The 22,661-nt window shown below is 39.3% G+C and overlaps 1 protein-coding gene across 1 annotated transcript; it reads right to left on the bottom strand.

Moving 5' to 3' along the window:
* Nucleotides 1-3,394: 3,394 nt before the first annotated feature.
* On the bottom strand, nucleotides 3,395-21,834 carry TMEM106B (transmembrane protein 106B). The gene is made up of 8 exons (XM_017830351.1): nucleotides 21,750-21,834; nucleotides 18,323-18,544; nucleotides 15,812-15,875; nucleotides 14,342-14,501; nucleotides 13,366-13,506; nucleotides 13,228-13,277; nucleotides 9,857-9,910; nucleotides 3,395-9,170 (listed from the first exon to the last, which is right to left on the bottom strand). Exons 2-8 carry the CDS (start codon nucleotides 18,540-18,542, stop codon nucleotides 9,032-9,034), a joined length of 828 nt encoding a protein of 275 aa, XP_017685840.1. The 5' UTR covers nucleotides 18,543-18,544; nucleotides 21,750-21,834; the 3' UTR covers nucleotides 3,395-9,031.
* Between the last annotated feature and the right edge of the window lie 827 nt (nucleotides 21,835-22,661).

The raw sequence follows: 22,661 nt of genomic DNA, 5'->3' as shown, positions 1-22,661 counted from the left end.
ACTGTAAGTAATGATTAGTTCTATCTACAAATAAATTGTCAATAATAGTGGTGGGGTGATTTTTTTTGCTTGGTTTTTTTTTTTTTTTTAGGAGGTGTCTTAGGGGCCAGGGAGCTTTGTTTTCTAAATAAAGGACCCTGCATACACTTTCCCCTGGGTTTAGCTGGTTTCATCAAGGTTACTAAGTAACCTTGAGTTGTATTCAGCGTTTCTACTGCTCTTTTGAGAAGGAAATTGAATCCCTCCCATGTTTGAGAAACCCAGCTTTCAGTTTAAATAGGATTTTTCAAGTATTAGCATATCAAAGAGTGTAGTTGACAGCATGCAATGCAAGATTAGCACATTTTATTTTTTCTAAGTCTCAGCTTCCTTCTGTCATACTATTTTGCATTTTTAGTGAGAGCAAATCAAAGGCAACCTTGGGCCATCTGCAGGAGCAAGACACCGGGTGTATTTACACAACAGCTTAGTTTGCTTCCAGAAATTAAAGAGTGATTTTAATCTGTTGGGTCCCTCCATGAACACTGCTGGCCCTCTGAAAGTCTACAAGGCAACACCACTTCAGTCCCGACCCCTGAAAATATTTACCGATACTGAAGAGCTGGATCCTGCCACGCCACACAGGATGTTAAAGACGCTGAAGAAGCCAGGATCCTCTCCTGATCATAAACTGTTCAGAGGGCAGTCAGTCACGTCAGGTCAGATGGTATGTTAAAAGGGGCAAGAGTGGAAATAGCAATTCTGCCCATCTCCGGATTGGCAGCAGGCAAAAGGGGTTGTAGACAGTATGAGTTTTAGAATCTATATTCTGCAGCCATATTTTGGGCTTTTAAGGTTTATTTTAACACTTTTTTGCATATTTGATGAAAAATTCACAAATTTAGTTTCAGCATGAAAAGTGAAACAGTTACTTTGATCCTCTTGATTATGTCAACATGTTTAAACACACTGAATGTAAAATTTGGTCTTAAGTTTATGGTGGGAATGGATCTCAATGCAGAGAGCTGCTAACACTCCACAACCTAAATTAAGACAGACTTCACATTTAAGAAATAATATATAAGCCTCCAAAAGTCTTGAAAAACATAGTAGGTCTTTACCTGTTTTTTCTCTAGATATTACCATGTACTGAGGTAACCCTTATATCACTCCTCTGACTAGTACTAGAACAACAGTCTTGTGGTACAATTGTCACAAGGAAAGTCAGAGTCAAATTACATTCATTTCTCAACCTCACCTATATTGCTAGGGCTGTTAGAAGCATTACTTCCTACAAACCTCTCAAGTATGACAAACATCATTACCTTTCAGGTATCTATAGCTGCAGTCAGTGAAATGCCATGTTGCAGTGATGCTGAAGCTCCTTAATCAAGTTCCAGTTTTCCTGCATTAGGTGATTCACCAGTTCATGAAAAAGCAGCTCCATCACAGTGCCCATGACAGCTTATTAAACTGTGTGGCACCTGCTACCCACACACAGGAAACCTGAGCGAGGCATCTCAGCTCAGGCTTAAGAAGCAAGGATTCCTGGAGAAGAAAAGGACAAAAAAAATCACAACAAAAACGTAGCAGGATCTTTACCTCATGTGACACCAAGAGATTTCTAGCAAAATTAAATGTGTGATTTAATATTCCTCAAGTTGCCAGATAGACATCATCTTCAGACTGGAAGGCAATTGGTGTCATTCATCACTAGGTGAATGGCACCTAGTCAGGTAAAGGCATTTACCAGTCAGCACAAAACCACACGACCCAAGTATGCACTCAGTTACACAGTTATATTGAAATCTGTATGAAATTTTGAAAAGGAAAGCAATGTACAGCCAGCCAGGGGAACTTTGAAATCTTTCAGAAGTTTCTGTCAGTTGGGTCTTTGAAACTAGTCTATTTTAAGATGTCAGATCTTTCAGTAGTTAGATATCCAAATCATCTACATTGGATGTTTTAGAATAACAATTTCTGGGTCTTTGTATTTGTCCAAATTCACATTGGTTTATCTATTCTCATTTGCCAGTGTATTTTTCCCTTTTAACGCTCCTTATACTCTCCAGACAGACAAGGTGGTGTTTGAAATTTGTCAGGTAGGATTTCACTTTTGTACTCCCCTACCCACTCTGAACAGGGGAAAAAAAAAAACAACCATGAGAGGAATCCAACTCATGTAGTCTGAAGTATTTGAATCAAATAAAACTGTTCACTGCTAAAGATATAATTCTGTCTACCCATTTCCAGGTAGGTAGAACAAGACAGAAATAGTTCTTCACATCTCTTCAAGCGTTTATCTATACATAGCAAAGTACTGCTTAGAGGTTACTGTTCTCCAATTTTATAACGTTCAATACAGGGCTTGGACAGTCATAACAATGATTATGACAACTCTGGGAAGGAAAAAGGACCGCATGGAAAACAAAATAGCAAGCATGACTGAAATTATTTTCCCATACAAACTTAGTTTTTAAAAAATTAGTCTTTGTAAAGAGATCCACTAGTTGAAACAAAACACGAAAATCTCTCTACATACTAAGACATACTAACTCATTAGTTATCCAGACCAGAAATCTGATGTAGCAATCATGAAACTACAACAGGTTTCTGCAGGAGAAACTTTAAAAATAACCCCTAAGGTTTTCCAAAATATCTGTGTAAGAATACTTGTAACATTTGAATATTAGGAATGTTCCAAAGCCATGTTCTTTGTTGCCCAGTTTTTAAAGATTAAAGTTTTTAGGTGATAATCAATGCCTAATATAACTTTGCAAATAGCTGTAACTGGGTCTGGATGAGATGGAGTTAATTTTCTTCACAGCCCTCCCCCCCCAGCTCTCTGCTTTGGGTTTGTGGCTAAAACAGTGCTGATAACACACCAGTGTTTTGGCTAATGCTGAATGGTGCTCATACAGCACAGAGGTTTAATTTTTCACTGCCTCCTCTTCCTCCCCACCCTTCACTCTGCCCAAACCTTCAGGGACTAGGCTGGGGATGGTCAAAAGCTGAGAGGGAACACAGCCAGGACAGATGCCCCCAGCAACCAACAGGCTATTCCACATGGCATCGTGCTCAGCCATAAAAGCTCAGGGTGAAGAGAAAGAGAGGCCATTCAGAGTTATGGTGTTTGTCTTCCTGTTGTAAACACCTGCATGCTGGGAGGAAATAAATTCCTTTTTTTGCTTTGCCTGTGCACATAGCTTTGCTTCTCCTATTAAGCTGTCTTTATCCCGACCCAAGAGTTTTTTCGCTTTTGTCCTATTTCTCTCCACCACTGGGGGGAAGAGTGTATGAGCAGTGGGGTGGGGGCTCCCTGGCTGGCAGGGGTCAACCCACCACAGCAGCCCAGGTTTGAACTCAGCCACTTCAGTAGCTCAGTCAGACAACACTAATTCATTCACATATGGTGTTCAGCTTTCAAATACTTCAGTTTATTACAGACTTAACACAATAAAACATAGTATCAAAAAAAAGTAGATTGCAAAGTTTTCACATCATGGAATGCCAATAGTTACAAAAATTGAAGTCATACCATTGAAGATACATGAAAATTAGTGAGAAAATATGGTCAGATGGGGGGAAAACTTGTGGGAGACAGGGAGGAGAAGAAAAAAAAATATTAAGTCAGTTAAAAAAAGAAAAAGGAGAGATACATGATCCAAGCTTTTTAAATAGAAAATTTAATATCATTCTTTGAGTCAAACAATCCCATCTAGAAACATATATTCATAATGAAGTTAACTCCAGAATCTGAACCTCTAAATAACAAGATTCCTTGTCCCAGTTAACTTACATTAAGACAGCTTGTGTCCTACAAGTCATTCCAAAATACCCTTTTACTTCTAGAGTGTTTATCATGCTTAAGTGGATAGATTGTTTGCTACACAGTTACAAGAACATCTTAAGTTACAAAAATAGTTATCACTCATTAGTATTTCTATACATATCTTAAGCTGTTATATGCACACTCTGTACAGTGGATGTTAACAGTAGTTAAATTTGCTTCCTTAAACAAAACAAAAGAACTAAATCACTGACAGATCCAAAATATTCAGGCACCATAATACACTCACATGTCTGGTACTAAACAACCCTGCCCATGCAAAGCAAAAGCAGTTTCAGTTCCCAGGAGACATACACATCTACACTGTAGGACCCTTGTGATGGTTGGTGGAAGAGGACAGTCTGAGGATCAGGACAGTCTCTCACTATACTGCCAAGCATTCAGGTTCCATGCAGATTCCTGGACAACAGGCCTCCCAAACCGGTGGAGAATCAGGGTTACATGGCAAGAGCTGTAGGGCAGCAGAACTACCCCAAATTAGCCCTCTGGTAATGACCAGAACTCCCCAGCTAAAGATGAAATAGGAAGGTGACTTCTCAAGTGGAACAAACACTGAGCGTTTCCCATAGCCAAATTATTGTTTCCAACATGTTTTGGTTAGGTTTTATTCCTTCCTCCCAAGGCCAAAATAAAAAAATCTAAACTGTTTTGCATGATCAGGGCCATCACAAACCAAATATTTTGCTGGTTGCAAGTAGTCCATTACTGAAGTATGTTGGTTGCACTCGCATTATTTATCCCTCCCTTTCAGAAGTAATAGTAAGCCAGGAAGCATTGCTAGGGTTGTGGCTTTTTTTTAGACAGACAAGTAAAAAAAATAGTTCTTAGAGGTACCATTATTAGTCTTAATAATCTCGTAACATTTAAAGTCCAGTTCAACTGACATTCCACTTCATACCACTGCCCAACTCTGAAACAGGTCACTCATTTCAGAAGGTGCCATCTAGGAACATACAGATGTTCTGCTACAAATTTGGGGGGTGGGAGGGATGGGAAGAAAAACAAAACCACAACTACCACTCCCACAAAAAACAAGGAAGCCTTAAGTGCTGAATAAGAGATAACACTATTTCTTTTTTAACTTTTTCTGAATCTAGAAGCTTCTCTCATACTACTCCAAGCACCATGCTTTCCATTATGAGGGCACAACACTTCAGTCAGAAGGTTAAAGGCCCTAACAGTTCAATCCAAGCAAAGAGATTTGGTGCTTAAATGGTTCCCTTTATACACCACACACTAAAAAGCCCAGGCATGTTTGCAATGTACGACAATGAAAAATATATTCACTTGCAGAACTTCAAGGACAATTTGAAGCAAAGTCAACTAAGGCGTGTACTTAAGTCTGCCAACATCAGACTGCAAAATATAAACACTACAATGTTAAAATCAAGGTCATGCACACATCAGAAGTGCATTAAGAATTTCAAAGCTATACCACACAGGAAAAAGATACTTATGCTTGTCTTCATGAAAGATTAAGAACTAAGCAACTATCCCCTAAATATCAAGATGATCAAAGAAATGATGAATGAGCTTTTACAGGCCTTTCCCCACACCAGGAATTCAAGAGTGAGTGTCAGGTACTACATCTTTTAGTAAGAGCACTTCTCTTTAAATCTCTCCCAAAAGATATTTGAGTGTTGGATCTTTGACGGTTTGGTAGCTTCATCAATTCATTTATTTATTTTTAAAGCAACATATTTAAAATGTACAATAATTTTGCTCTCCAATGCCAAATAGCCAACGTTTTTATGCATTTAGGTGTTCCATACTTAAGTTATGATTTTTAAATTTTACAGTTATTCTATACAGAATACATTAAGTTGATTTTCAATAGTGCCATTACAGTGCAACATCAGGACCACTGTTATAAGGCGTAACTAACAGAGCTTCCATTTTAAAGTGCAACAGGTTTTGGTACAGGAATTGCTACAAAGAATTCAAGTGAAAACAACTCTACTAGAAATAAACATACTATGATGCCAGTATAAAGGTATTTTATAGTATTAGAAGGTTATGGGGAAAATACAAGTGAAATATGAAGCACTTCAGAAGAAATCCTTCAGAAACTATCTATCTTACACACATGAAGACAAGTCAGGAAAAAAACACAATTCTTCAAGCTCACTTTCTGGAGAGAATTTGTTCTTATTTATAGTGAACTGAAAGGCTTGCCTTTTTTTATTTTAAAATCAAGATAAAATAAATGTGAAAAATGACAGGTTTGTCACTTGGATCTATTCTGATACCTTGTTTAAAAAGTTATACAAGTTAATAGAGTTCCCTTGCTCTCTTAGCATGTTTCCAAGCTCAGCCACATAAATCTAGTCTAAGTTAAGTATTCACACAGATGTTTACTTGCTTATCTGATGAGATGTTATATTAAAATTAGTAGATAAATTAGAATACTTGCCTTGTTTGGTTAGTAATATGCTGACAGTTATGCAAGGAGATACTAACACCTGCAGAACCTTAAGCCTGTTACTGTTACTCTTACTTCTCTCATACTGACTTAATTTGAGAATTCAACAGGACCTTTAACCCACACTTTATTTTTAAGGTAAGAACTCTTCATCATTCAGTAAGTCTACCATGAATTGATGGGGTTAAAGTTTATATCCATTAGATATCCTAGAGGAGAAAAACTGAGTTGTACCTTTCCCCTTCTGACACATACACGAAAAGAATAACTCCACTCGATTCTTTAATTTGAATTAACCAACACCAAGCACTACATGCAAGGTTAAGATCTACAGATTTAAGTATGTATTTTGCTCAGCATGTCTGCCAAAATTTCAGAAGTCAGTTTGAGTCTCAGCACTGCATAAAGTGTAACCTCCTCTTGCCATGCTTGTTCAAAAGCAGCATTCACTACTGTCACCAAATAATTTTGTCATTGTGCTATTCCAGTTATTTTAGACTACCTTTCACCCCTGGAAGAAAAAAAAATATTTTAAATGAATGTAAATATCTGCCTAGAGCTGCTTTCTTCTTTTTTCTTTCAAAAAACCCAAACAAATAACAACCCCCAAACAAAACCAACGCTCTAGGTCTAAATACTTAGGCCTAGAAGAAAACGCCTGCATCACTTGCTGGCTGACTTCAGATCTAACATGATTTAAATCAGAATTCTCTCCCTGCTCTCCAACATAAGCAAATCTTCCTACAACAGGTAACATCGAAAAGTTAACCCCTCTGCTTTTAGCCAGCTCTCCACTATCCTGGTTTTTAGTTATCACCTTTCAGACAAGCTTATCCATGCATTTTAGCAGCCACAGGACTGAACCTCATCTATAGCCTAGAAAGACTAGTCAATTGTGAACTAGATTCCCTCATGATTGCAAGCTGTAATAAAGAATGCTTACTTTCAAGGGCCAAAATTCAAGAATAATTTTCAGAATATAACTACAGGAAGTCATCCAAATCGACTACTCCAATTCCAGAAATTATCTAAAGCCAAAACCTGACTTCATCATCTTATCAAAAACTATATGAAACTGACAGTTCAGGTTCCAAAAGTTTTCAGAGACTGTCAGAGTAAGTGCTCATAGCATTTCAAACAACGAAGGGTGTTTTTGGGTTTGTTTTGGGGGTTTTTTTGTATGGTTAAGTAATGCCTCCTAAGTAAGCCTTACATCATTGATACTCTTTTCCCCATCCATCCCCTTAGGTCCACCTAAGAGAGGCCAGTAAAGAAAAGAGTAATGTAGACATCTCTCTCGACTGAAGTACTGGAGCATCAGAGATTGTTAGGGGCAAGAAGTTACCCAGCAGCTTTTTTCCATAGTGTTTATTGCTAATTCATTTTGTGTAACTTATTTCCAGCAGAAGGGCAGGACAAAAAACACAACATCTATTTAAAAAAAAAATATCATTCACTAAAATGCAACAGTCTCAACAGTACCTTCTTATAGCTGCATCTTATCTAATTCAGAAATAAACCAATCCTGATCTAGTTAATTAAAACATTTTGCACCCAACCCTTAGAACAGTCGGCCCTAAGGAGTCAAGCAACTTTGGACCCAAAATTTATAATCACCATAATTGATAAGAACCCTGGAAATTCTCACTGTGCAAACTATGCTATTTACTGCTGTGAGTCAGTCTTGCAATTACATCAGCATTTACCCTTACAGAAAGGATTGCTGCGTTTTCCCTTAACTTTGATGTGAACTGTGAGTGCTCTGGAGATACAGTAACTACTGCATTTGTTTACTGAGCCTGTGCAAGAAATAAGCACAACTAAACATATTACCACCTAGAAGTAGCTTAAATACACAGTATATTAAAACAATAAAAATCATGAAAACTTACATGAAGTTCTCCAAACCTGTGCTTAAAGTTTCCCATCTAGTTCCAACTGCACAATATTGATTTTCATAGCTATTCTCAAAAGTTTACTATAAAACATACCAGCAAAGCCTCTACTTATTAATTTTCTACAGTCTTGAATTTTTCCTTTGTCAGTAATTGTTGTGGGGGTTGTTTTTTGTTTAGTTTTAAACCCGACTTTAAATTTAACAATGTACATTCTGCTTATAACATCCCAGAGGTAGCAGGAGGGAATAAGAATGATTCTAGAAGTTGCACATTCAAGTGCAGTGTCATCCAAGAGAGCTTTCCTGGCTTTCACAGACTGCATGTCACCTCTAATCATGTATAGCAAACAAAAACACAGAATCCCAAAATAAAGAACTATTGTCACTGGGTTACTAATAGAAGTTTCACACCCAGATACTTTAATCTTGTTATTTAAGTAGTAATACTGCCTTTTTCAATAGTCAAATATCAAGAACTGAAGTATAATCTTAAAATTTATAATTTTTTTTTAAAATGCTCATTAGTGACACATTTCACCTAAACACAGACATAAACACAGTTACTCTAAGATGATGTACCACACTGTAAGGAAAGGTCCCAGTTCTGTTCAAGAATCCAATATTCCCCCTCTCCCTCCCACCACACAACTTGACAGAGGTGCTTACAGTAACAGAAAGCAAACAGAAGGGAAAAACACAACACTTAACAAGTGTGCCTATATACATTTTGCACCTCTTCCCTCCTTGTATCTAAAGCGAACAGGTCACCATGTTTGCTATGCTGTACATTGCACGTACTCTCCCCCTCATGTAGTACCAGTCCTATCCAAAGGATCTCAGCAAGCACCGACAGCAGTCATTCCAGACCAACCAGCAGGTGCTTCTACTGTGGAGGCTGAAGTACATTTAAATATTCTGACTGGCCCAGCTGATAGGTCGTGTTTCCTCCACAGTCCACATACTGGTATCTCTCCTGGGATGTTTGCTCAGAGTGGCCAAAGTACGAGGTTGTCACTGTCACTCTTAAAAAGACAAAACAGAAGAGATTTTGAGTTTCCTATTCTAAAAATGTGCTGTTATACTACTAGGGTTTTTAAGGAGAAAGTTTTGGAACAAAACATGTTATAAATAAATTTAAAAACATCAGTAATTTACCACTATAGATTTTCTCCATACAAGACATCTGGTTCCCTGAGTACACACTTTTTTTTTCTGAAGATGCTAAAGCTGAGGTTTGCTCATATTATCTTTTTTAGTGATGAGAAAGCAAATGATTAGACAAGTCATCGTATGTCTAGCCTAAACACAGACCCCTACAACCACCATGCTGAAATTTATGCAATGTCACAAAAAGCAATCTCTGACAGAGTACTAAAGCCTGTAACTCCTTCAAGATCACAAAGTTCTCAGCAACTTCTGAACAGTGGCTGATACACAAAGTCATTTTAAAGTCTTTGAGACATTAGAAGCTCCACAGGTACAGTCCAACTGCAGAGCAGATACAGTAACAACAGTTCTGTTTGAGTGTCTTTACACCACCAGAACCTGTCAAAAGGCCTGGTTCAGTTTCAAGAACTAGAAAGCACGTTGATTTCATTTTATCTATGATGCAAAGACTCCAGGATTAAATATTTCTAAGTAATATTTTGATAACAATTTCACAGCTTCTAAAATTTTTTCCAACAAATAGGAAGTCTGCCATACTTACTGCATCATCACCACTATGTTATGTACTTTGATAGATGGTAAAGTACAGAAGTCACTGCAAAAAAAGAAAAACAATTATTGGATTTGCATCAAACCTTTCAAGGTAATTATCTAAAAAGCAAGACTTGTGGCTTCAACTGGAAATTCTGACAGAGACTACAGAGTTGGTAGCAATGGCAGTAAAATCACTTGCTCTAAGTCACCAGCAGTTACTGTATGGTCACCTAGATCTATTTTATACACACAGTCTTGCTTTCCCAGGACAAATCTAAACGTGTGTTTGCTTACATATAATGCCTGCCAACAGAACTGTCCTAAGAAACTGTTCACTCCATCTTTCAGAAGCTAAAAAAGTTAACTTAAACCACTACATTAAAGCCTGTTGATATCACTTTGCCAGTGACAAAGACTTTCAGTATGAAGGGATACAGAAATAATTTGCTGCAACTCCACTTCATGTGGAATTCTATATATAGAATTACAAGAAAAGATCAATGTTATGCCAACTTTAGCATTTTTTCAGGTAAAGTCAGCGTTAAAAACCCCCCTCAAACATCCTGAAGGCACTGCTATTCTTGCTCAACACGTACCAACAACTTAGGAAAGTCCCTTTTATTTTTTACACTCATCCACCTCTACATTATGCAAAGTAACCTTTAACCAATATACAGAGATTCTAAAGTCAAGGTTATTGTTCTCTTGCAAGAAAACCTTTTCAGAGTGATGTTTTCTGACACGTGCCTACATACCAGTTATACAAAGCACCATGTAAGGGCATATTTTTAACCCCCACTTCTTAAATCATTTGCTCTTGGGCACCAACCTATCAGCTCTAGAATGAAAACCATGTGATCAGTGCAGTAAGATTGCATGGCAGCCATCACAACATTTCGGTGGCCAACACCGTGGTCATTCTTTCCCCTTGCACCAACGAACATACAATATAGTATTAAACAGTGAATGAACAAAGGTGATCCAAATTGTAAGAAAATACAAATCAAACAGTTTGGTATTAAAAGCTGTTTTATATCTGTACCAATGTCAAACATTTTGATTTTGTTTTCCCTGCTAGGCTTAAATCAGAATTTAGTTAGAGCGTAATGCCAGATATCCTCAGTTAATGTATTTTTCTATGCCAAAATAAAGACAACCTGTAACACAATATAAAGCCAGCTCACATACAATAGTACATACTGGCTGACAAGCAGAGAGGGGCAACACCAACATGCTGGGGTTTTTTTTAAGTCAAGATTAGATGAAAATTAATCTGCTTTAAAAAACAAACCACAAACCAACCAAATTAAAAAAAACAACAAACACTACACAGCACAAAACTGTAGCTAGAAAACTACATTGAAGGTGAACTCCACATTGAGCCAGCTCTCTAAAATAAATGTGGAAATGCCCTGTATGATGTTGATTTCATCATGCAGGTTGGCTGAATGCAGACACTTCATGTCATTGAGAATCTCTGGTATTCAACCTAAGCTGACTTTACAGGACACACACTCTCTGGGATCCAAACCTGGGAGCTAGGACTAAAGCAAGACCTAAATTAACTAGCTAGGGAAACACTGAAATGTGATCCACTGTAAAATCCCCCAATGCTATAACCCACAACACTATCTGTATTAGAAAGATAAGCCCAGGGCCTTCGTATTTTTGTGTGGAGAAAAAACCCAAACACAGAAACAAATACAAAACCCCAATAAGACAAGCTGAAGCTCTCTTGGCTAGGTATTCAAAGGAAGCTCACTTGCTGTCTCCAGGCTTGCTCCATACAGCAAACCCAGGTTTCCAGACTCACAATACAGTGAAGGAGCAGAAACCCATCAACAATAATTGTCAACAGCTCAGGGTGGTCAACTAATAACAACTGTGTAACATATAGAAAATATGGAGAAAATGAACAGCTATAATTTTGTATGTGGCTCATGTTCTTTTTAGTACATTTCAAACACATGACAGCAAAGTTAGTGAGTGCTACTCACTAGGACCTTGCTCTAACAGCCTGTACAAGAACTTAACTGACACAAACTTCTAGAGCCATGGGTCTCTTCACTAAGCATAGTCCATGCTTAGTGTCACTGTGCTGAAGCAACAAATATTCTCACACATGTACAAATGACCTATTAGTCTGCTCTTCCAGCAACATTCACAAACAGTCCTGAAGGAGGGCAAGTTCACCTTACAGCCTGCTGGCACTGATGCATTACAGCTTCACTGTTTCTACTGCACAACATATCTCCAAGTTGGACCAGTGAGTGCATCATTGTACCACACTACTGTTGCCAAGGCTCCAAATGTCAAGCAGAAGAGTCTGAAAGCCAGTCAGTTCAGGCTACAGACAGCTTCTGCCTGTCTATATCTTTTTACACATCCAAAGCCATGCAGGTTTTTCTAAGGCTAGCCATCAGCTTGCAGGGGAAAGTTGCAGCTAATGTTGGGAACAGAGTCTCAACAGCATTACTGAAGTTAAGGCCACAGTACTGACCATGGAAGTTTCAATGTATTATTGCACCAGAAGCACAACTAGGTAGGTATTAGCATGACTTCTATGAAGGCTATGAAGTTTATTTATTCCTCATACATCCAAAGAGTGAGCAGGTTCACAGGATTCAGTGTTTACATTAAGCTACCTTACATGCTTTTAAAAGGTGACAGAAGTTCAACACTTTCCATTTATTTAGAATTTGTGCCCCTCTTGCTATTTCATACCTATTTCAATTTATTCCAACACTGCAAAACTAGAAGGTTCTCCCCCACTCCGAAGGGGCTGTCATCCACTGGAACTGCACACAGACCTGAAGTCTCAACAGTTAACTCTTTCTTTTCAATCTGCATTTCAGTGCAAGAGAACTAACATTTAGCTTTTTTACCAAGACACAGTGAGCTAACAGTCTGTTGGACAAATGAACTTTCAGAAGCTATGAATAAAACCACACAAAGGGCAGGCTGTAAATACTGCTTACTATTGTATACACATGGTCTGAAGAAAAGAAATACAAATTACTCTTTAATTTGTATAGTATTAAATACAAATTTTCTTCTACTGCAGAGAAAGTTGTAGGAAAGTTACTAGAGAACCTGTAGGGGAACCCACCTGCACCTTCACCCTCCAAAGCAGCTATTGCCAAGGCCTAAATCATTTGGAGAGAAACAATTTAAAGGGCTAAGTGCCAGGTACAGGAAGCCACTATATGAAATTATTGAAACAACTGTGGTTGAACTATTCTTCAGTACTATTAAACTTTAGGAAAATGCAACAACATCTCTGCAAGCAGATTTATGCTAACTTTGGAAAAAGTTGCTTTTAACACCATTGCAATTTTTAATAAGACCCATGTGATATTTAGAGGTGAATATACTTACAACATGTAGCTCATTTCATCTTGTATGACCGTGGGCACCATATAATCAATCTAAAAAAGAAAGTAATGAAAACACAAATGAGTAGATCTATATATGAAGATTAACATGTATTCAACTTTGAAAGCCTATACTACTTACCTGTTTCATATCCAGAGGACCAATGTTGGTGATGTTGTTTAAACGTGCTTTGCCAATAACTGTTTTTGAAAACTGAACTTGGGCTGTGATATTTGCCACTTCAACAGAGTAATAGTTGTTATTCGTTATATTTAGTGTGTTCTGAAAAAAAACAAACACAAAACATTAACAGCTAATCCATTCTGTGTATCTTCATGAGATACACAGAGAAAGCATTTTGAAACTTGTGCATGAGACAGTAACACCTGAAATTATGCAAGTAAATTTTCTTGCTTGCTAGGATTGCAGGGAGCAGTGATGTAATGGACCATCACTTAACTCCTTTCTCAGGATTTGTTCAGTGAATATATTGAGCAGCACAAACTTCTTCACAACTTCCCTGGTGACAACCCTCCACCGCAAATACTGAATTTCTTCCTATCCTCAATTATTCCTTCCAGGAAATTTAGCTATCAGAGGACCCTTTTCTCCCAAGGCAGCTTTGCTTTATTTAAAATGAAGAACTCTACCAAAAGTCTTTAGGCAACCCTGTACTGAGTGCATTACCAAGAAGTCAAGAACCATGTGGAAAGAACTCCTTTAAGTTATAAGGTGGATAAGAAATCATTTTTCCTCAGCCCCAATTTTGACAAATGCATAATACAAGGGTAGTATCAAATAACATTGCTACATAGACACATTACCTTTCACTTATATTCCAAAAATAATGCAGGAAACTCCAAAATCACTGTTCCCATGAAAAAAAAAAGTCCCAGTGTTAGCTTGTAATTCCAGTTCGATTAGCTGTAGATACAGGAACGAGCCACAGCAGATACAGTTACACTTTTCCAACTGGTCATTTTAGCTGCTTCTATTTCTTAAGGCACTGACTAAGCTTGTCAGCTAGACCAGAACTTCTATGTATATTAAACTATCACTATCACTATCTCTTGATGCATTATTCAGTACACATATCCAAAGAGACAGTCAGACTTACCGTAATATTTAGATATATTATACGTCTACCCTGTTCGTAAGTGACATACACTGACTTCACACCAACGTATTGAACGTCAATTGAGCGAGGAAACAAGAAAAACACAGCCAACCCAGAAAGCAGTAAGCATACAGTTACAGAAGCAGTCACGTAGAGCTTTCTGGAGAAAAAAAGAGCACATTTCAGAGTCAAAAGCACGTTAAACAATAGTGGCATGCTACTTTCTGTAAGTGATAAGTAGCAGGACTAGTCAATACAAGTAATTCAGTCTATTTCTAGCTTCCAATAGCTTCTAAAAGGGAAAAAATAGCTATGCTGCACTTCACATCTATGTATCAAAACAGCTGTTACTCTTGTTTATACATGAGAAATCACATTTCAAACCACAGTTATTACAACACTTGTAATTTATAGAGAAAAATGGAAGAGATAAATATTTTTGTGTTTTGAAACAAAAGCACTTCCTCTTAACATTCATTTATAGCACAGCTTCTGTCATTCAGCAGGACTCTTGCACAACACACCCAGAAAGCTCTTATGACAGAGAATCCCAACTTCCAGGGAAAGTGTTAGACTCCAGATAAGGAGCAGGAAATTCACAATTAACATAATTGTGTGGGTGTGTGTGGGTGGGGGGGTGTGTGGGTGAGATAATAAAAAACCCCACCCACAAATAGAAGACTCTACTGTAGCTCCAATTTTGTCAAAATTAGAACACTACAGTAATACATTTCAAATTTGTACTAATGTTACATCAGGTGTATGATCAGAATATATTATGTGAAGTTACTGTATTTTTTTTCCTGGCGATCATTTCTGTTTACTACAGAAACATCAAACATTATCCAAACATTAGAGAAAACAAAACAAACAAACAAACAAAAACAAAACTAAAAAACAAAACCCAAAATGTGTCAGAGCATGAAGCCCTGAGCATTGTAATGAAACCTTTAAGTAGATCCTAGGAAAAAATTAAATACACTGTATCAGAATGGTGAATTTGTTGACTTTACTACTTGCAAAAATCAGAACTTTACAAATTAATTTTAGGTGACTTATTTAGTAGTAGTGGCTCAAAGAAGCAATCACTTAACTCAGACTTTAACAGTGAAGATGTATCTGCTTAGGTCAATTAAGATACCACAGAGATTGATAAATACTTGCATCATTACTGTAAACACACAGATAAATATCTATATTAATAGGTCATACAGTATTACTTAGCTTTGTACTTAGCTAAGACATACTGTGATGGAAGTATGCACACCTGTTAATAAATAACTCTCCTGAAGTTAGAGGTTAAGACTGAAATAACTCATGATAAGGGTTCTTTCAGTACAGAATGCAAGAGAACATTCCAGTGATCTCAGCTTGATTCTTCTTATCACTATCTCCTTTAAATTCTTGAATTTTAACTAGAAGAGAATAATTAACTGTAGATCCAAGTAGGACAAGTAACCATTAACTTACGTTCTTCTTGGCCTCAGTCTCTGATCACTGTATGGAATTAATGCTACCAGCTGATTTTCCTGCCCTGAAAACAAAAACACCCTTTAAGAATTTAAGCAAAGAATAAGTATTGTTGCAGTTTTACCTGAGTGCCCATTGTGACTTAATGGCACCAAAGAATAAACACTAATGATAAACATTTAAATTCCAGATAATCAAGTCAAATACTACTGCAGCTTCTGTCATTTTCTAAAATAGAGCATGGATTACACAACATTGAGATTTAAAAACACCAAGTCTGCAAAGACCAAAACACCAATAAATTCCACCTCTGTGCTGCATGCATGCAGCTTGCCTCTGGCACCACTTCCTGGAGGAAAACAGAGATAGAACAGCTTTGAGTTCTCTGTGCTGGACCATATAAAGTCATAGGACAAAACATGCAGAAGCTTGGGCAGTAAGAACTGGTACAGAAGGCATTCTTCATGTACTCTTCTGAAAAGCAGAAGTTAGGTTTGTTTAAAAAAATCCCCAACGAACAACAAACCCAAACTGCAACTACCATGTAACAATATGGATGGCCTTGGCAACACAAGTTATACGCACACTGCATTCACTGGTACATAAAACCATTTATCATGGTGCTCCTGGGCTGCAGCACCCTGTAAGTAAAAGTAAGTATCTACTGGAATTTCTCCAAACAACAGGTTATGTCACTAGACAGCATGTTTAAAAGGGGAATGTCTTAACAGTAGAAGTAAAGAACACAGGCACAGATGAGTTGTTGGAAATACATGGACCACACCTGCCTATATAGCTTTTGCTCTTTGCTGTGGAACTGAGATTTGTCTGTACAAGAACAGAGGCCTCAAGGCCAAGTCATATTTGCACTTTTTAGGCCAAATGCAGAATTTGACCAAATCATCACTTAGCTAATTAAGCACTTGGAAGTAATTCCATGCTGAATCACTAAGCTAGGCAAAGCATGCTAACCAAGAAGGTACTAACATGTAAAACATCAACCTTCTAAAAAACTTCTACCAGTTTAAAACAAATTTTCATCTCTGCTTCAATTAAGCATCTTCAACCTTTGAACACAACAGCACAGTCCTGCTTTCATACCATATCATACTGAAAAAGTTAAAGCTTTCCAAGTTACAAAGCATAATTTCAAGTATTTATCATAGTTTAGCCATAATCATGTATTATAGACTTATGAGTCATGTAGTCATTCTGTGAACACTTAATTTATACCCTATTCCCTCAAAAAACCTCCAAACAGTATTTTCTTCTTCTCTAAAGTACTAAGGAATAATCAAAAAGACAGTGCTCTTAGTTCTAACAGCTCATTTAAAATTCTAGCTTGAATCACATTATTTCATTAGAATGTATGGACAACATGCACGTTTTAATAGTTACTGCAAAATAATTACTTCAAAAAATAATTAACTCACATTTAAGTATTACATCTACAGATCCCACAGTCAAAGAAATAAGCTTCAGAACACAGGAATCCCATTATTTCTGCATTTTAGCTAGCACGGTTTTGAGTTAAACTTGCTATTGATATTATCTAGTATTTCAAGTTAGCAAGCTAACAGAACAAACTTCCCTCTCTATAGTCTTTTGGTTAATATAATTTTTAGTTTCATAGCTTTTCCACACTTCAAATTTGCTGAATTCACTCCAATCATAGTATAAAGTTTAACAGCTAAAACACGAATCTCTTATATTTACAACTGTTTAACTGTGCCCCCTGCCACTTATACATATGTGAGACACAAGTATTTTTGAACTATATCATAACCTAATCTCACTGAGGCACATGCAGAAGGACACAGCACAGACATCACTCAGTTTTCCCGAGATGTTGGTCAAAATCAGTTCCAAGAGCTTTTACACCCAATAATCTGTTTTGGATAAGAGGTCTGGCAAAAGCAGATCCAAACACTAAATCTCATCAGTTCTCCCCCCCCTCCATCAAAGGGAAAATCTTGCAGCTGAAGCAGAAGACTGTCCCTTGGCCTGCTGTGTTTGTCACTCTCTCCTTCTGCCCACTTTCAGATATTCTGCATTCTCCTTTCACGGATTGCTTCCTAAATAGCTATTTAGGTGGCTTATCATACAGGAGAGAAATGTAAAAAACCAGCTCCATATCAAAAGGAAAAACAAAATATGAGGGCAAAGTGAGAAAAAAACCAGTTAGGTATGAAGACTAATGCTAGGCAGCCTATTCTTTCCCTTGGCAGCCAAAAATCCTATATATTTTCAACTCTAAAGCTGAGAAGAAAGAAACAGTTAGCATTGTACAGACAAGTGAAAACCCAACACTGAACAGCCAAAACTGACCCAATTTTTTCCATTTATGTAGTGTAATTGTAACAAAATACTTAGTCCTAAAAAGCCAAAAAGATGAAAAAACTTGAGTAGAAGGGTTATTTGTTATGAATTATTACACTTATAACTGCACGTGGTTATGAAGCAAACTTATAAGTTAAAAAAGAAATGAAAAGAATAACAAAGAAAACTTACCTCGTGGAATTCTTCCCGTTCCCTGGCAAGTTGGGCAGGTGACACTGTCTCTTCCTGTAAATTCCACATAGGGAAACTGCGACACATCTCCACATCTGCTGTCCTCATTGTGCACTTCCGAGTGAACTAAACCATTCCTCACATTATCAGACACTGAGCTGCCATCATAGCCATCTTCCTTGCATGTATGCATAGGCAGGTGAGAAAGTGATTTTCCCATGTCTAAAATAGAAGTCAGAAGAAAGTTTTCAGGGACAATGATTCAAACATGGCTTGTATTTAATTCCCCTGCAGAGTGTAACAGTTGGTCACAGTCTGACAAGACTCCAGGTCTCCTTTGTTCAGATCCCTTAAGACCTGTAAAGCACCAGGGCCCTGTCAAGCTGTAAAGAACCTGAACTAACTGGGAGCTTTGTTCAGATCCTCCAATATGCACAGGTTGAAAGGGGATCTATGAGAGGCTTTAAAGTTTGAAGGGTACAATCGCTGGCAAAAGTTGCAACAGTCTAGCAGGGCTTTTCAAAGGATTGTTACTGTACAGACTTTAACAGAACACATCAACCTTTGTATAAAAGAAAAAATAAAATCAAGATTGGGCTCTAGAAAGCAAGTTTGCAATTTTTAGTTAATTCTACACACACTACAGACCCAATTCTAACAAGTTTTTTAGGTTGGACTTGTTTTGATAACATGGAACCAGCTACTAGTTTCCAAGCTAGAAATATAGATATCCAGGTGTTTAAATTGATGAGTCCTTTTAACTCAAAAGAGGAGTAATTCACAAGAAAGTCAAGTTAAAAATGGGAGTGAGTTTAACATAGTTGCTCCCAAATAGCATTTATAAAGACTTATTAAAAAAGAAAAAGCATTACTCACAAAAGCGTTTTTGTTACCTACACAAATTTTAACTTTTTTCTCATTACTGTAGCTTTTCAGCCATAACACTGAAACACTTTGAAATACAGAACAGTTGGATCTAAAGTCTGTAATAAACTGAGGCAAACAGAAACCTTCCCAATTTGCAACAGGTGGAAAGCAAACTCAGAGGTAAAAAAAAAATAAATCTGTACAGCAGTGGCAATCAGCTTATCCCCATAAGCCATTTTAGTTATTTAACACATAGGTACACCAGTCACTCAATTCATCACTGTCTAGGGGAACAGCATGATTTAAGGAGAACATGCAAAACTCCATTTTTTTTCCCATTAAGTGGCATTTTTAAAGCAGCATCTGGCAATTATCATGCTGGTTCACTGAAAGGAAGTCCTAAGAGTAAGATTAAGAGAGCAAAACAAGTCAGAGTATTTTAAGCCAACCACTCAAGACAGAACAAATCTCAAATATGTTGATGGTAACACAAACACAACATTAATTCATTATATTGCCACAAAGGATAGGTGAACGTGGGAGCGGGAAAGTAAGTCAACAAATGCCAACAAGTCCCAGTTACTGCTCCAGCAAACATGCAGGATTTTTTTTTCCATTGAGGTCATTAAACCCTCACAAGAAGGCAAAGTACTAACCCTTGTGCTGCTACTTTTTAAAACATTCTAAGTTTGAGAGCCATTCAATAATAGAAATTGTTGAACTGAAAATTAAAACTACCAGGTTGTTGAAAAAAAAAAAAAATCCTGAAAAGGCTGCTGACAATTATTCCACAAGGGGTTTTTGTTTACTGTTCTCCTTGCAGCTGACCCACAGCCTTCCTGCTATGAAACTTGAGTCTTAAAGCTTAGGCAATAGCTGTCACAGCTACAGGCCTGAAAGCTTATGGATCAGTCCCTGGTGCTGTGGTGCTACAACTACACCCAACTTAGATGCTCTACTGACACTAGGCCCAGGCTATGTCTACATTAACAACACAGACCAAGCAGCAACTCTTTAAAAGAAACAGTCACTGAGCATCCAAAATCCACACTGCATCTGTTTTTCTGTGTTCATTCCATTGTCTAGACTGACAACACTCACTGGCAACTGGACTGCATCTTCTAGTTTTAGCTTCTTCCAAAAGGAAGAGTTCATGCACTCCCTGATCACACTGTGACATGAATCAAAGCGCAGCAGGCAAGGGTAACCAGGAATTCCTTCCAAGAGCACACTCTTTATTTGAATTAAAATACCGATGCATATGCATCCTTCAATGCCAACTCTACCTGAGCTTCAATAGTTAGAATTTACTGGTGCCAGAGACTTGGGACATGTCTCAGTTCACAAATAAGAAAACAGAGAACCATTTGCAAACAAAATTTGATCCTCCAACATACTTTCCCCCCCAACCAAGCCTAAACCATATTACAGCTTACTAATAATCAAGAACATGTTGTTCTTTTATCCAGCACTTATATGCTGAAGAGTAGTAACTCTAAGAACATAACATCTTCGTATGTGACAGCCTCTATACTGTCACCAAAGCCAGAAACCCAACTTCCTTAATAGCTGGACTTTGATCCAGTCTCTCCCTTGTAATTGATGTTACACTTCAGTCTGCTTGGAGTTTTCTTAAATTCACAGTCTGTTAAAAACAGTTTGGTAAATTAAAAATGTTTTGATAAGCGGCTTTGTTTACGACCGCACCCTTCAGATTGCTACAGCACTGCAAGACTACAGTACATAGACAAAACCCAAACAGTGTCGCAGACACACAGAACCACCACATCCTGTGCTACATGCAAGACTCGGGGAGGTGGGGGGGAGGACACTTTTTGTTTATAAACTCAGTGAAACGTTATACAATCAAACTGAGTTGTTATACTTCTCCAGCAGGTTAGGGTGGCGTTCTTATCCTTTATATGCAAATACATAAACTTGAGATTACAAACCTACTTCTTTTTCAATACATCAAAAGATTTCGAATCGCGATCGTCTCCTGCCCCATCAGATGTGCCTTAATCATGAACATCACAAGCTCCTCCAGAGCAGAGCACGCAGCAGGGTAAGGCAGTGACCTGGCAGCCACAAACCTGCCCAGCATAGGTGGGCACGACCAGCAGTGCCTTTCATGACCCCTTGACAACCCCACCTCTCCAGCACTGCTTGCCCAATTAAGGCTGGCGCTGCCAAAAACACGGGAGTCAAGAATCCCGGGATTTCGGGGTTTTCTCGCCCGTCAGCGCCAGCTGCTCTCGCAAACATGGCGAAGTCCCGGCCGGCAGGCTGGGACAGGGCCCGCCGAGCTCGGTCGCTGCCGGGCTGCCTCCGGCACCCGCCCTCCCGGGGGGTCTCGGCGCGGGAGCCACTCCGGGACAGGGTCAGGTCAGGCCAGACCAGGCCAGGCACCCCCCGCCCCGCCGCGGGCCTGCCCAGGCCCCGCCGAGGCCCACGGGAGGCCGCGGCGACCCCCGCCCGGCGCAGCTCCGCCAGCGCCCCGCGGCCCTGGCCCCGCGCCGGGAGAGCCCTTCCCTTCCCTTTCGGCCCCGTCCCTCCCCACCTGCGGCGCGGGCTCCGCTGCCGGGCCGGGCACGCAGGAGCGGAGGCTCCCGAAACGACGCTGCAGCCGGCGCTGAGCCCCGGATCGGGCGAGTGCGCAGCCGCGGGGCGGCGGGGGCGGCGCCGGGCCCGGCACGTCCCGCCCTGTCTGTCCCGCCTGGCTGCCGGTGGAGCGTGGCTTGGCTCCCGCGGGGGCCGGGGGTATGGGGGTCGCTGCTGTTCTCCCGGCAGATCGGGCCGTGCCAGGCTTCCAGCTGGCGGGAGGCTCGGGAACGGCACATAAACTACCCTCACTGGGCGGGGTGGGGGATGATCCCGCACGCGGGCATGGAATCAAGGGAAAGGGGAATGGGCTAATGGGGCAGCCCTGCTCCGCGGCGGAGGGAGATGGAGCGGGATTTCTCCCAGGGTTTCCGTGTCAGCTGTGGTTCAGAATCAGAATCAGTTAAGTTGTTTAAGACCTCTGGAGATCATTGGGTCCAACCCATGACCAAACACCACTATATCAACTGAACCATGGCACTCAGGGCACTCATGTCCAGGGACAGTCACTCCACCACCTTCCTGGGCAGCCCATTCCAATGTCTAATCACCCTTTCTGTGAAGAAATTCTTGCTCATGTGCAAGCTAAACCTCCTCTGGTGCATCTCAGGACTATGTCGTCTCGTCCTCTTGCTCGTTCGCTGCGCTGCCCGCAGCTGTGTGCGCCCCCTCCTTCTCTCTGAAACTTCTTGGTACTTTGTGAGGCACCATCGCTATTTGCTGTGCCCCGTTTGGTAGCTCTGGTGGAAGTACCTCGTCCCGCTGTGCTCCGGGGCAAGGGAAATGCTCGAGGGAGGAAAAGCGACGCCAGGTCAGAAAAAGAAAAAAAGTGTCAGAAACCGCTGCAGATTGGTTTTATAACTTGCATCGT

Source organism: Lepidothrix coronata, unplaced genomic scaffold (genome assembly GCF_001604755.1).
Source record: "Lepidothrix coronata isolate B3197 unplaced genomic scaffold, Lepidothrix_coronata-1.0 Scaffold177, whole genome shotgun sequence".
NCBI lineage: Eukaryota > Metazoa > Chordata > Aves > Passeriformes > Pipridae > Lepidothrix > Lepidothrix coronata.
The sequence above is the reverse complement of the archived record's forward strand: the minus strand, read 5'-3'. Positions and strand labels throughout refer to the sequence as shown.

Bases quoted from the DNA above. Each gene is read 5' to 3' on its own strand.
- TMEM106B (XM_017830351.1), bottom strand. From the start codon at position 18,542: ATGGGAAAATCACTTTCTCACCTGCCTATGCATACATGCAAGGAAGAT. The intron at 13,278-13,365 runs GTAAGTAGTATA...TTTCTTTTTTAG, and splicing joins GTCCTCTGGATATGAAACAG to ATTGATTATATGGTGCCCAC. The intron at 9,911-13,227 runs GTAAGTATATTC...CTTTTTTTGCAG, and splicing joins GATGAAATGAGCTACATGTT to TGACTTCTGTACTTTACCAT.